Below are 15346 nucleotides of genomic sequence, written 5' to 3' on the forward strand. Positions count from 1 at the left end.
GGCAATCAAGGGCGGAGGAGGATGAAATATTTTTTATCATCAATTTATAATAAATTTTACAACGAAAATAATTTAGTTGTGGAAGTAGCAATGTAATAATTTTCATCGTGAAAATCATCGCAAAACTAACGTTTATCATAAAAATCATCGCAATTTGATGACAAATCTATAATTCGTAGCCAAATTGATGATGAAATCATGATTCAGGTCCAAGGCGATGAAATCCTTGAGATTTGACCCGTGCCCTATCTAACAAATTTATGACCAATGATAACGATACAGGTAGCTATCAAAACATTGACGATGAAAATTATTTTCGTCGTCAATTTGATAATGAAAACAGGAATTTGTCGCTAATTTATGACGAAAATCTTATTTTGTCGCCAAATTGGCAACGAAAATAAATATTTGTTGCAAAAATATGAGGAAATGAAATTTTCGTCGCAAGCTACAAATAGTGAATTTTACAATAAAAATATTTTTGTCATAAAATTATGACGAATTTGACGACGAAAAATTTATTCGTTGTAAAATTGATAACGAATCAATTTTTTTTATTGCAAAATTTTACGACGAACTATTACCAACGAAAAATTTTTTATCATAAAATTCATCCCACGTAGACTTGGAGCTCTTTCTGACGTCCTCTTTTCTAGGTCACGTAGCAACTCGTGTGCGAGGTTTTCCAACGTCCTCGACGGTCGGTCGCCGTCTGTAGCGAGGACTTGGAGGTGGTCACCGCAGCGGATCTGCTGGAGACGCCTTGCCATAACCATTTCCATCAGCGTTGCCTGAGACAGTGGCTGAAGAGGGGTCGAACTTGTCCGCTTTACCGATTTCTTCTCCGCCCGCCCAACCTCTACCGATGTGCCTGCCCTACCTTTTTTATTTTTAATATTTTTTATTATTTATTTTGTTCTTCGAGTCGGGTCAGAATTAGGACTAAGTATTCGGTTAAAACTGAATCGAACCAAATCAAATAAATAAAAAAATCGAATAAACTGATTTTTTTTAAACCAACCGAACTAATCAAATTTTTAAATAAAAACCAAACAAACCGAATTTTTTTAACCGAATTAATCGAATTTTTTAAATATTATGCAAATTTTATTAATTAATTAAGGATTTATAAATTTATTTACTTAAAATTTATAAATTATTTTTTTTAAATTTGAATAATTCAGTTTATTCGATTTATTCAGTTTAACCGAATAAAGAATTTTAAAATCAAAATCGAACCGAATTAACTGAATTAATCAATTTTTATAAAAAAATAAATGAAATTCTAAAATAACCGAACTGAATTTTTTAATTCGATCAATTTATTTAATTTAATTAAATTTTTACTCACCCCACCCCTAGTCGAATCGAATGTAAACGTGAAGCCCCCCAGGCATAGCTGAGTTGGTTACGACGTAGTAGACTGGTAGAAGAGGGCAAGAGTTTGAATCCTGACGAAGTCGAGCAATACCCTCCTACGTCGTGACCAACTGTAGTTTTTCGATTTACTTTCTCACTGATGATCGTAGGATTGACCGTGTAGGATCGCTAAGGTGACGGATTCCACCTTTTGTAGAAGAATGTAAACGTGAATGAATTCTTTATTTGCTGTAATAAAAGACATTAATTCTTCTTTTTTAATCCAGTTCCTCGTAATTGATCTTGGTTTGCCATGCAAAATTTCCGATTTTTGAATTCAGTTCCAGGAAACTTATCTAGTGTATCTATCTTGTTTCCCAGGAAAGAAAAACAGAGCTGCTTTGACTTTTTTTTGTGAGAGAATAAACATTTTTAAAAAATTACATCAGAACTTTTAAATAACTAAAAATCATTATTTTTTTAAGCGGGAGAGTTACGAAGAGGGGCGAGAAACGAGGGACCAAGATGTTATTTTTGAAAAATGAGGGTTCAAAGCAAAAAGGAACCATAAGGCGGGGCGACACACACAAACCCTAGTCATGATTCGTTGGCGACTCGAACCGAAGCTCGGCCCTCCGAGTCAACGACTAGCAGAGAACCCGTATAAATTTTGTGACTCGTTCAACCCGTTCCGCCGTCCCTCGCCCTCGCAGCAGCCCTCGCAGCACCCGCAGCCCTCTGGATTTCAGTACCTGCGGCCGCGGCGCTTCTCCTTCGTCTTCTCCTCTCGATTCCTAGGGCTCCAGTCGAAGCGGAGCGCTTCCCTAGCCTGTACCCTCTCGTTCCTCTTCCGATCCCTGGCTAGGTAGTTTTTTCACCAGCATTTTCTTCCCTTCCGTTCGGATGAGAAGAAAAAGTTCCCTTTTCGTTTTATTCTTTTTCGATTTCTGTAACTCTTTTTTTTGGTCCGTTTTTGTGTGTTTAACTTTTCCCTTTGATCGGCTCCAATGGAGAATCCCGTGGTCTCTTTCACTTTATGAAAAGAGTTTGAAGGAAAGACAAGGATCTTGCAGCAAGATTTTGTCATATTTGCCCACGGTTTACCTCCTTGGCGGATTTTGGCCATGTAGATATTTTTAAGTTTTCTCCACACGTCTCCCCTCCATCATTTCCTTTTATCGGCGATGTGCTGATTTTAGGGTTTTGAACCTGATATAGTGTCGCTGCTTTACTTCGGATAAGTAGCCTTTTGTTTTCTGTTTCGTAACTGATGATGACAGACTTTGATCCGTGGTTGTATTCTGATGAGTTTTGCTAAGGCATTCATCACTCCAGGAAGCTGATCCATGATTGAAGATAGGTGGGATGGCTGAAATAACTGGCCATCATGATTGCAGCTGGTCATGAATTAGTCAGCAGCAAGTTTTTCTTCTGTGAAGGCCTTGGTTTAGCGATTGATCTATAGTATAGTTACAAATTGATTAATTCTTTGTCGCCTCATGATGTTCAAAATATAGTTCAGTATCTAAAACTTATTCCTGAATTTGTTTTTTTTTTGGTAAAGTTGTTTCAATATCCTACTGTTGGTCCAATAATTGCTTCACCTTACTATATTTAAGAATGTCCAATTTGTTTATACTTGAAGAATTTCTGTCTTACATTAAAATGTATCTACTTATGAAGGTTTTCCTGGCATCAGGCATGGCTTTGCCCACTACATCCCCTGTTCCTTCTCCGAGTCCACAACTGGTATGAAGCAGTCCTGTATGTGTGTCTAAATTTCTTTGCTAAAATCTGACATTTTAGTATTAATTTCACAGATCGGAAATGCCTTTGTAGAACAGTATTATCACATTCTTCATCGATCACCAGAAATAGTTTACAAGTTTTATCAAGATTCTAGCATTGTGAACCGACCCAATTCTGATGGAGAGATGATTTCATTGACAACACTGCAAGTATGGTTTCTAAAATATGTAACAAAAGTTTTTATTTGATCTCGTTAGATCTAACTTTATCTTTATCTATGTTTTTATGCGTGAAATATTAGTAAAAATTGACTCAATTTTGACTTAGATTATTTTCTATTTTGCTTGTATTAAATTTCATGCTTTTTATTTCCTATTCTGTTCTTCTGTTCTTCTGTTCTTTCCAAGTCACTTGGTTTATAACTTTAATATGCTTCTAAATGGTTAGTGTTTTTTATGACTTTGCAGCAATACACTATGATCATACAAGTATCATTATACACATTTATTATGTATTTAACTGCTATTAGTAAACATTGGTTTACGTAGTAGATATTGGATTAAGTTTGCAAGATAAAGTATTCTTATTATGTAAAACATGTTCATCCCAGTTGTTATAATGCAATATGTTATAGTTCAGATGTAAAAATACGAATCATACATATAAATTGGAATTTAAAGGAACCAGGATGATTCAATTCAATAATTATTCAATACAAATTGTATATTCTCAAACAAAGGGAATTCTTTAGTAATTAAATTCAACCCTCTAAAATTGAACTCAATTCTTTTCTAGTTAAAGCAACCCACTCTGAGAAATGATAAAAGATAATTAGTCAGTTCCATGATGGAAATGGAGAGGTCAGAGTGGCTGAATTTCTCAATGGATGACAACCCAGAAGAAATCTTGTTGCTTGGAGAAGAATTCATTAACAATTTGTGAAATTAAAATCCTCTTTGACTCTTCATCGATGTTATTTTCCTCTTACTCCCTGAAATGCTTTAATGCCATCTGGACTTGGAGTTCAAAACAAAGGCAGAGGTGATAATGTTTGTCCTATTTGTTGGTTAGAACCAATGGTGATATGCTGTTGTCCATTTAATTTCAACTATAAACTAAAGAAAAGAATTATTTTTGTAATCTCTTGGTCAACAAAAATTTGAATCTACAGTCTTTTTTTATTAATGATGGTCTCTATTCTCTATTAATCAGATGATACATGCTATTTAGTATATTTATGATGGGAACTTTAGTCCTAGCGAGGTGGGAATCTTGATCAAGTATGTAAAAACAATTTGAAGTAAGTTTAGAATATTTTACATCTTTTTAATTAGCACCTATGATTCAGGATTGAATCTGATTAACAACTCAGAAACTAACCAAAATAATTTGTAATATGGACCTCGTATTGACAGCCTTGATATAAATAACACATGCACATATTCTATTAAATGAATGCCACATTAATCTCGAAATTCTCCATTTGTCTGTGTGAGAAAACTCGATTTTGAAACTTAGTTCCATACTATCTTGTAATTGGATTGTATGATATTTGCCTTTTGCAATGCCTTAGGAAACATCTAGAGATCTTATGGGAAATTATATCCTTGTGTTTTGGCTATTCAAGCTTTGTATACAAATGATTCCAAAAGTTTGTATTCAATATTTTTCTTTTTTTCTTCATTTGTATTTTCCCAGTTAGGTTCTCTTAACATGCTTTGTACTATATGATATCAATTTGATTTTCCATTATTTGCAAGGTTCTATCTACATTTTCCTATCAAATAATGAGCTCTGTTATCTGTGTTTTACATGGTGCAGGACATCGATGAGAAGATAATGTCACTAGACTTCAGAAACTGCTTCACTGAGATAGAGACTGTAGACTCACAAATTTCATACCAGAGTGGGTTGCTTATTGTAGTTACTGGATCATTTACTGGACAGGATAGTATTCGGAAGAAATTTGCACAGTCATTTTTCCTTGCTCCTCAGGAGATTGGTGGATACTTTGTTTTGAATGATGTTTTCAGATTTTTGAATGAAACACAACCAAAGGAAATGAACCATATATGGGTTGGTGCTACCAATGATGATGTCTCTAAAACATCTCCTGTTCCTGAAGCAGGTATTGGGCATTGAGATCTATCAGTTGCAACTTTTTTTCCTAGTATTTTTGTTCATTTTCTCTATATTCTTTAGCAGATTTCAGTACACAGGAGAATCATGTGCCAGAAATTCCCCCATTTGTGGAAGATACTAGTAATTTGGAAGTTGCCGACCTTACAGAGGATCATTGTTCTGCTGCTGAAAATGGTGTTGTTGTGGATCCTCCTGCTAGTGTAGATGAGAGTGACTCACAGCAAGTTTTTGAAGTTATTGCTTTGGGGGCTCAAGATGATACACCTAAGAAGTCTTATGCATCAATTGTGAGTTTTAACTTTGCCGCAGAAGCAATTTTTTACAACAAGGGAATAGTTTGCTTACTAACCTTTAGTCTGCCATTATTTATGTAAAAAAAATTCCTTGTCCTTAATGTGTGTTTGTCTTTTGGTTATGATGCAATAACCTGTTTTGTTAATGAGCATTCTACTTTATTTTTTTTAATCTGTCTATTGCTGAAGTTAACTAATTGGTTATGACACAATAACCAGTTGTATTAATGTGCATTCTGTTTTTTCCTTTATTCTGTCTATTGCTTTAGTGGCTCAAAATTTCTTCGAGAATGCTTTGCTATCAGAAGTTTTACTGGCTGTTACTAATTTTTTATTGAAATTGAATAGGTTAAGGTCATGAAAGGGAGCCCCTCACCAGTGTCTCTTCATGCAACTCCCAGTGCAAAGTTGACTCCGGCAAACACTGAGAAACCTGTGGCTGCATCCACAGCAGCACCTGTTCACCCGCCTGAAACTTCTAATCCGGCTGTAATTGATGTGCCTGAGAAAAACAACATTCTCGAAGGTCTGACTGGAGCTTACTCTATGTTCTGTTTTAAGATCTAGATTTGGTCCTGACTTTTTTTTTTTTGAATTTTATTATCCTCATCCCTATGCAGAGGAGGGTCATTCAATTTATATACGAAACTTACCCTTGAATGCAACTGCTGAAGAAGTTGAAGAGGAATTTAAGAAATTTGGAGCCATTAAGCCTGGTGGTGTGCAAGTCAGAAGTCACAAGGTTATATTTTAAGCTTCTGTATACTGTTTTCTATAATAATTTTGAGATTCTCTTTTTGTGTTTCTTTTGATATTTACTTTCTTTCACCTCTTCATATATTTACAGGTTGAGAGATACTGTTTTGGATTTGTTGAGTTTGATTCCTTGAAGTCCATGCAAGCTGCAATTGAGGTACTGTAATTCAAGAATTATAGCTTGGCTTGGTTTTTGAAGATTACACTGCTTCTATTGAGGCAGAATTACTTTTATTCGTGTTCAATTATTTTGCTTTACTTAAAAGAAACATTGTTTTCTAGAAGCAATGTGGTATATCTTATCCATAGTGTCATGGTGCCAACTAGTACTTGACATAATAGTCTACGATTGTTTGCCAAATCAACTTATTCTTTCTGATATTTTATATTGGGTTATATTGTATCTTGTTTGTTTAGTCTTCTAGCAAAGAGTGTCTCTGAGATAGCACATGAGTTTTGGTATAAAATGGAGTTACTTTTGTGACATATGTTTCCACTGAGAGCTTTATGCAATTATTGTATTGTACTTCCTAATGGTTCAAATGCCTTTTTAATCTCTAAGTTGGATAGTGACTCCAGAATTTTCTTTTGTTTTCTTACAATGATTTGGCATGTGAGCAACAAATGATGAGGATCCATTATGACCCAAAAGCAAACTTGAATTTACTAATGTCCTAAGTTTGTTATGTGTACTAGTTTTTAAAATTATTCTTTAGTTCATTTTTAACATATTTTAATTAATATTCAGCATTATGTTTTATATTGTTTTTATGCTTGAAAAGCTTGATAACTAATAGCATAATGTATGGTGATAACTGATTATTAATAATTGCACCCATTCTCCAGAGCCTTTGTTTTATAGTTTGAAAAGCTTATAGTAAAAAAAGATTAGTACTGTTATTGTTTATTAATTAATCATAAAGGTAGGTAGCATTAATTGCTTCCCACTGTTTATTAGAAAATGACTAATGTTTGGAGTCTGTCAAAAATGAAGCTAGGCCTGCTTGAATATAATTGGCATGTTCTATCGTCCTCGTAGATGATGGATTAAGTTTGCTAAAATTAGTGATCACCTGTCCGTCAATCCACTCTTGTATAGGCATGCATGTGAATGTGTTTCGTTGGACACAGTGATGATGGTTTATGTGCTAATCTCATATAGTTGAAATGGTTGAGATATTTTATTTTGAGAAAGCATTGCATGCATGCAATTATTTTGTATTCTGTTAATTCGTGAGTGCTTGATGGTAAATTGAGTTTGATTAAATTGGAATGAGTTCAGTTATCCCACTCCATCCTAGCTTTAGAATGATTATCACAAAAGTCCAAGTTACTTTATGTGACTGCTTGACCTAACAAATTTAGGTTGCAGGACCTCATGATCCTTAGACCAGATTGCAAACACTAGTAGTGGCCAAATAGTTAGTTACTAGTTTGTGCAAAGACTAGTTTTTCCATACCATTTTTTTTTCTTATTGTATAGCTTGAGTGCAGCTTACTATATTATGAATATTTTATCAGTCAACCTATGTTTGAAGTAGTATTTGAATCAACATTTTAAGACTCAATAAGCCTTTGCATTTGGCACATGTTTATTGTGTTTGCATTGGCTGCATTTGGTCCTTAAGTCACATGCTTGACATTTGGTCCTTAAGTCACTTGGCATTTGGTCTTTTAACATTTGCTCTTTTTTTTTATCATATATCATTTCAGTTACTTGGATTGCTGTTTGCATGAATAAGCTACGTATTATGTGCATATTATCAGTTGAATCATATTTGAAAATAGTGTTGAATTGATTTTTTAAACCTTGGTAAGGATTAGCATCAATTCTGTAAGACTTTGATTTATGCCTTTGTCCTTGGCAGATGTATAGTGTGTCTACATTGGCTGCATTTGATTGTTTAAGTCACCTTTTCTTTTTCTTAATAACATGTATATATATATCAGAACTTCTCTGCATGCTGTTTTGCATGCAAAAAACCACTTTGGTACTGGGATAGGTTGCAAAATCATGCACTTTTTTTTTAATTTATTTTTTAACTTTCACTTGCCAGGTCCTAGAGGAAATCACTCAACGAGTTCTTGTATTTGCTGTTGTGCGTTCATTAAATAGGAATTATTTGTTGAAACAAGTGTTCCTTCCTACCCAGTCTTTGATTGATCAAGCGGCAGAATAAGCACTGACCCAAATCTGGCAGGCCATATAACTTTTCTTGGCATGCACACTTTGGTTGGTTTTATGGATACAATGCAGTTGGGGTTGGAAGGGTGGTGCTTCCCTACTGGGATTGGAGGATGCTTTACCTGCTTTCCAGTTGGAATGAAACTCAGAAGTTCATTAAGACTTGGTTTTTGTATTGCTGTAAATTTCTTATACAACAGTCACTATATTTCTTACCTGGAGCAACCACAGAGGCGGCTTAAAGCATCCACTGTGAAAAGTGATCATCATAAATCATTTAAGATGTGTTGGGTCCCTAGTGACACTATTCAGGGCAGGAGTTACTCATCTTCTCACCCTTCTAGCTTTCCCTGAAAGTAGTGGTGATTCAGTTCAGCCATTGTCAAACAACAATTATTGAAATGAATTATGAGATCAACAACATCATTTTCATGCTTGCTACATAAATAATACAATACTGGAGCCACATCTTAGCCCACTAGTTTCCCCTTGTGCAAATCTGATGAGATGACTTGTTCCCACATTTCATACCTTTGACATTGGCACTCACACCTCTTGATTTTCAGGGTTGGAGCATCGTAATCTCTCTCCATGATAAAGAACTCTGTTACATTTACTCCTTTTGCTATTGAACTTTCCTTGTTTAACTTGGAGGATGACCATCATTACATCATGGATCTGCATACCATTATTCTTGAATCTAGGAAGCTTTTATCTTGATCTTATCATGTATATTCTTGTATTTTTTTAATAAATTTCTTATAATCAATTAATTATGACTATTTTTGTGATTTGTAAAAAATCGTGAAGTAACAAAAATCATACTTAGAACTGTGAGATGCTCAATACTTTGTTGTGTATATTCATGTGTTCTTTAATTATGCTTTATTATTTTTTAAAAGTGCTTTGTTGCACAAATAACTCAAATTTCTACTCTTGCTTAATATAATTGCTCATGCTGACTGTTTACCTGATTTGACCACAAACATGTAGGCTTCGCCAATCATGATTGGTGGTCGTCATGTCATCGTTGAGGAGAAGCGAACAACAACACGAGGCAAGGATTGCACTTTTCTTCTCATAGTTAATATACTATAATATTCTAACTCTTAGTTCTTGTTCAATTTTTGCCTTTATATGCGTGATTGCTTCTACTGTTATCTTAATCAAAACTCGGCCTTGCAACTCACTGTTGTTTCATCTACTATGTTGAGTTGAATTGAAATTTGATTTCCAATTGTTTTACGCTTTTACTTGAAGTAAAAGCCAGTTTTATGATCTTTATACAAGATATTTTGGGAATGGTAAAGGCTATTTCTTTAAATTCTTAAAACTACAATTCTAGAGTTTCTTGTTCCAGCCACAACATTTTTTCTTCACAATTATTAGATATGTTTGAGAGCTTCAGCCATCAGCGAACTTACTAGGCTCAGCCAAATGCTACAACTCATTAACTACCATAGAAGTTATGCAAAGTTATACTTAGCATGTGCAGATTCTATTTCTTTTATACAAAGATTTATAAAATAATTCTTGTTCAAGCCATACAATCTCTTGCCCATGTAGATGTAGGTCCTCTGTCTGCAAATTTGATGTACAATATAATGCTGCATCATTATGACATTCCTTGTCTATGTCTGTTGGATCGAATATACCATTCTTGTTGGGGTACTTCCTTTTTCAGTAGAAAATCATGTCATAGCTCTAATTTTACCCCTTTAGCAAAGTTTTGATCAATGTTTTACAGAAATCAAATACAATATTGTCTGTCTAAACTAATCTTTGTATATATGACTATTTTTTTAATGATGCCAATAACCTCCATTAATATAGTTGTGCATTCACCTTCTTTTTTTTTTTTTTTGGTCAAACTTCAGTCATAGTATATATGACTAATTCTCAATGAAATGCCAATTACCTCCATTAGTGTAATTGCACAATCACCATTTTCTTTTGTGAAGCTTCATAATGCATTTTGTGATGTCAAAGATTCAATTGTTTAATCTAAATGACCTAAATTAATTATATGCTTTTCACAATGTCATTTTACAAAATTTGTGATAGATTTTTTGCCTAAAATATGAATAATACCAATCACAATTTACGGGCAGGTTGTTTTTGATTGTCTAAAGTCTGGCGAATGGATTAGGAAAGTCTTAATTATCTCCTATCTTTTTCAAAATTAGAGGAGGTAAATATGATTTTGTACACTATAGCTTTTTGCCAATTGGGATCTTTGTTGTTTACCCGTTATTTGCATAATTTTTTTTGCATCATTGTTTTTTATATTTATATTATCCTCTGGCTTGCTTCTTAAGCTCTTGAAAATTTTTGATCGTAATGGTAAATGTTTGTTTTAGTTGTCAATGGTGTGGTCACCAATAGCGGCAATGGCACCAGTGGAAGAGGGCGCTTCCAGTTGGGAAGAGGGGCATTCAGAAACGACAACTTCCGAGGACGTGGTGCCGGCTTTGGCTCTGGTCTAGGCTATAGGAGGAATGAATTTAGGAACCGGGTTGAGTATTCCGGTCGCGGTCGGGGTGGTTCAACTCGTCGCAACGAAGGCTATCAGCAGCGTGCTTTTCACAACAATGGAAACGGCATGATCATCAAAGAACCCAAGCCAACTGCTATTACGGCATAGAGTTTCATATTCCTTCCTCTTGTCTATTTTCTAAGTAGGCATTCTTAGCTATGGCTAGGCAAGCGTTACCGAAGATGTCTATTTTTTTTGTTAACTCGGCTATAAATGTGGATACCGGTTCATCGTTTTTGGTCGACGAATGCTGTCATTTTTGTAGTTCAAAAACTAGGTCCGTCGACATTGTTCATCTAGGAAAGAAGAGTCAAGAGGCCCCTTGTGTTTGGTTTACTGAAATGCTTATGTGCTGTGTCTATGCGAGGCAAGCTGTGGCACGCCGGTGCAGCAGTGTGACGATATCTCACTTGAGCCACGGTCGCCGACATGAGAGCACTCGAGGCCGGCGAGACCCGGTGCTACCGACCACACTAATGAAGGCAACTGAAAGCTCGAATTCCTCTGAGATATTCAGGTATCAGACTGGATTCCCATCTCTTGTTCTCTTCATTTGTTTTATTCATCTATTTTTATATTCCTATATTCGAAAGGGCTGGCCCATGAGTTAATCTGAGATATCTGTAGATGTTCATATTGCAGAAGTAATCATTTATAACGAAATCCATTCACTCAATATGTCAGTCAAAGAGACAGCTAACAATCTCCTAAACAGTTATTTCATGGCTCCCAAAAAATTAAGCTTGCTAACGTGCACCATGTTCTGGTGGGTGAAAGTATGGGAGACCTTCATCCAACGCGTACCGGAACAAATTAAACTATGGAAGGTCGGCCGGCGGCGGCAGGATATTGAATTCTTCGCAGTCACCGACCTTTCTGCTACCACTTTAGACGTTTTAATTTAAAAAATTGATGGTGTATACTTTGATTGATCAAACTGTGGATTGTGATCGAATCTTAATGATTGAGATATGAACCGCAGCCATTTTGCAATCTTTCATTAATGAGGAATGGATGATCGTGATGGGTCGGTTTGAATCATTTATCTCCTCCAATCATGTCATGCGGATGGACCCAATTAATTAATTATTTATAAACTGGTCCGTTGAAGATTATATGATTAGTTCATTATATCATATGGTAATTAATTAGCAATTATGATCTGCATGGGGTCTGCGTTCTAATACATTACGTTCTTCTTCTTCTTCTTCTTGTTGTGTGCATAAATTATTAGCTGGTGTGGTCCTTCTTAATTACACGTACGAACGAGGGAAAGTTGTATAAAATGATTGGAGTAATTGAAGATCATTGTTACTTGCTCAGGTCGTTGTTCTCTAGCTGTTGATTTCGGACTTCTTCATGGATATCCTTTATTCTTTTGATGTTGATGCATGCATGATTTTTAAGTAATATTCAATCGAGGACGGTGACAGCTGAAAAGCTAGGCTTTCTTCCGTGATACAATTGTTGACTAAGTTTTTAAGATCGTGATCGACTCTGTTAGGAATAAAGGGTTCGTCAGGAGTTATCCGATAAAGTCTCAGATTTTAGAGAAAAATAATAGTAAACTAGATAAGTTAGCAGAGAATCAGGTTAGACTCGGCATCATAACATTAACATACCTATCCTGATATCATTACTTTATATAGGAGGAGAAGGTCATCAAAAAATATACTGTCTCTTTCTAAAGAACTCCTCTTTTATTTTCATCAAAGAGTACCTTTTGGTAATCATCGTATCAAATTGGCCTTCATACAAAAACCCTCACATGTTCAAGAGCACAATCCATTCAGGCTCGGGATGCTTGACACTTGGACTCGAATAGTTGTTCGGCGCCTATAGCCCAATGGGGCTCGAGCAGTGTTTGGATAGTCGGCACATGGGGTGCTCGATATTATGAGTGCTTGGCATTCGGACACTCGGCTACAAGGCTACTCAAGAGCTCGATCACTTAGCACTCAAGGTGGTCGGCATTCGGGTGCTTGGGAGCACAATCCACTTGACATTCGATAGTCAACGGGTGGTACTCGATAGTGACCACTCTGGGTGTTTGACACCCTGGCACCTGAGTGCTTAGGTACTCGGCCACTTGGAATTTTATGCGCTCGTCCACTTGGCGCTCAAGGTGCTTGGCATTCGAGTGCTCGGGAGTTTGACGCTCGAGCGCTCACCACTTGAGCATTCGACTACTCGAGTATTTGGGGTGCTCCGCCACTTAGATGTTCGGCACAGACAACCCACTTGAACTCGGTTAGTATTTAGGCGGTTGCAACCCACTCAGGCTTCGACATTTAGGAGTTTAATAGCTGGGGCTCAGAGTGACGCAATATGATGACATGATTAATTTGGGATTGGGCCACCTAAGTTCATCTAGGGGTTAAATACCGATGATTATGTCTTGTTTAGAGAAAAGATAACTAGGAGACTTGTTAAACATGTAAAGATATCGATTGCAACTTTCATGAACTTTACCGACTGAGCTACAACAAATTGTTCTAGTATATTTAATGCTAATTAGTTTTTAAAGTTTGATAAACTAGTCGAGCCGTCTCACTCTAATCTTAATTATCTAATTGCTTATTGAAGGATTAAGTCCTATAGTTGATGCTATTGCTTGTACTTGTGACTTTGGAGATCTTCCTTACTCTTAGATTAATTATTGGATAAGCTAGATCTAAGTGTTTTTGACTATTTGGACTTTCCCATTCTACGATGATTCTTTCTTTTGACTTGTTAATGTAGAATCTTCATGCATATATAATTAGTTTTAAGTTTAAGTTATAATTTACTCTTAACTATTAACATGCAATGGTTGAGATTGAATCAATGTGATTCTATGGATGCACAAGGAGCTGAATCAATGACATTCTATGGATGCACAAGGAGCCTTCACATGAATTCAGTGTTCATAGTAGTTTTTTTTTCTCTTGGAAATTGGATTGGTACTATTTCATTTAATTAAGATTATATATATATATATATATATATATATATATATATATATATATATATATAAAAAATTAAAAAAAACTAGTATATACATATTTTTACCATGAGACGTTAAATCTCTTCCAATAATATCATTATATGCATTTAAACTCTTAATCTTTAGTAAAATGCTGCCAAGGTTGAATTTGTTTGACAATCTTTGTCGGAGAGAGCTGAGTGCTGGAGTGACCGAGTGGCCGACTGCCGAGAGCCGAGTGACCGACTGCCGAGAGCCGAGTGGCCGAGTGCCCGACTAGCGAGAGCAAACTGTCGAGAGGCGAGTGACCGACTGTCGAGAGCCGAGTGCCCGACAGCCGAGAGCCGAGTGTTGAGTGGCCGACTGTCGAGAGCCGAGTGGCCGAAAAGGATGATGTCAAGGCCTGCGTTCAACGTAGTTTCCTTAAAATAGATTCGTCCCCTTAGAGGTCACGACGGACGTTTGTTTCCCAGGATACAACGACAGGACCGGCAAAATGATCAAACACATATCGTTATTGGCGAACCGATTACACCCAAAGATTATCTATCACCGGAGAGGGGATGCAGAGAAAAGAAAACGATCATCTTCTTCCTCTTTTATAACACATCTCTCATTAATATTCAATTAATGATATAATTAAGGGATTAATGGTTTGATTTGAAATGTTAATAATAATACTCAAATGATGCATGTTAGTTGATCTGCTTGGGCAAATTATGCCCTGATAAGTCAAATTATGCCCTGATAAGTCATACATTCGACGCACACAAGTCACCTTGTGGTTAGTGATTAGTGCAATCCAAGTCTTAGATTTGCACCCCTACGCACCCACGCATGAGAGAGAGTCTCTCTCCAAGCATTTGTTCACAACATCCATGCTTGTGATACAATATAAACCAACCAAGTTGCCTCTCAACTACCAATGTGATACTAAACTCTTCTATATGAGGGTTTTCTCCATCCTTCCATTTCCTTATTTCCATTCACATTTCCAACCAAATTATGCCAAGATAACCAAATGACACACTTCAAAAACAATAGTCTTTACCGCGCGTGCCTCGTATTTGGATTCTCTCCTCACTTACACCGAGTGAAAATTCCAACTCAATGAAACTTTGTGCGAAAGATACTTTGGAATTTGAACTAACTATCCTCAAAAGTGATTTATTTAGTTCATGGAAATGACATCTAAGTCCCGACTTATAAGACCATACAAATTAAATGATCGTTTAAATTTGCATATCAAAGATCCTTGAAAAAGAACAAGGTAAATGTATATTTGGATCGATCTGGCTCAAAATATTGATTATTGCTTATGATTACATTGTTCGATCACTTTCAAGCCATGTGATGTTTTC

The 15346-nt window shown here is 35.9% G+C and overlaps 1 protein-coding gene across 2 annotated transcripts; it reads left to right on the forward strand.

Moving 5' to 3' along the window:
• Positions 1–2075: 2075 nt before the first annotated feature.
• On the forward strand, positions 2076–11354 carry LOC141819055 (nuclear transport factor 2-like). Of its 2 annotated transcripts, none has more exons than XM_074706426.1 (10): positions 2076–2224; positions 3043–3108; positions 3180–3317; positions 4930–5236; positions 5311–5537; positions 5892–6069; positions 6164–6285; positions 6391–6456; positions 9478–9541; positions 10845–11354. In XM_074706426.1, the coding sequence occupies exons 2-10, from the start codon at positions 3061–3063 to the stop codon at positions 11126–11128; spliced, it is 1434 nt and encodes a 477-aa protein (XP_074562527.1). In that variant the 5' UTR covers positions 2076–2224; positions 3043–3060; the 3' UTR covers positions 11129–11354. The 2 variants fall into 2 exon arrangements, with proteins under 2 accessions (XP_074562527.1, XP_074562529.1); XM_074706428.1 differs by having other exon boundaries at positions 5314–5537.
• The last annotated feature ends 3992 nt before the right edge of the window (positions 11355–15346 follow it).

This window comes from Curcuma longa, unplaced genomic scaffold (genome assembly GCF_044706935.1).
Source record: "Curcuma longa cultivar G26 ecotype Majalengka, Jawa Barat unplaced genomic scaffold, ITB_CL_G26_1.1 contig_27565, whole genome shotgun sequence".
Classification (NCBI taxonomy): Eukaryota; Viridiplantae; Streptophyta; class Magnoliopsida; order Zingiberales; family Zingiberaceae; genus Curcuma; species Curcuma longa.

What these genes read in the sequence shown, in the direction of transcription:
- LOC141819055 (XM_074706426.1), top strand. Translation starts at nt 3,061, where the DNA reads ATGGCTTTGCCCACTACATCCCCTGTTCCTTCTCCGAGTCCACAACTG. An exon ending in CTTCTCCGAGTCCACAACTG is followed by an intron (nt 3,109 to 3,179) that starts GTATGAAGCAGT and finishes TTAATTTCACAG; the next exon opens with ATCGGAAATGCCTTTGTAGA. An exon ending in GAAGCGAACAACAACACGAG is followed by an intron (nt 9,542 to 10,844) that starts GCAAGGATTGCA and finishes TGTTTGTTTTAG; the next exon opens with TTGTCAATGGTGTGGTCACC.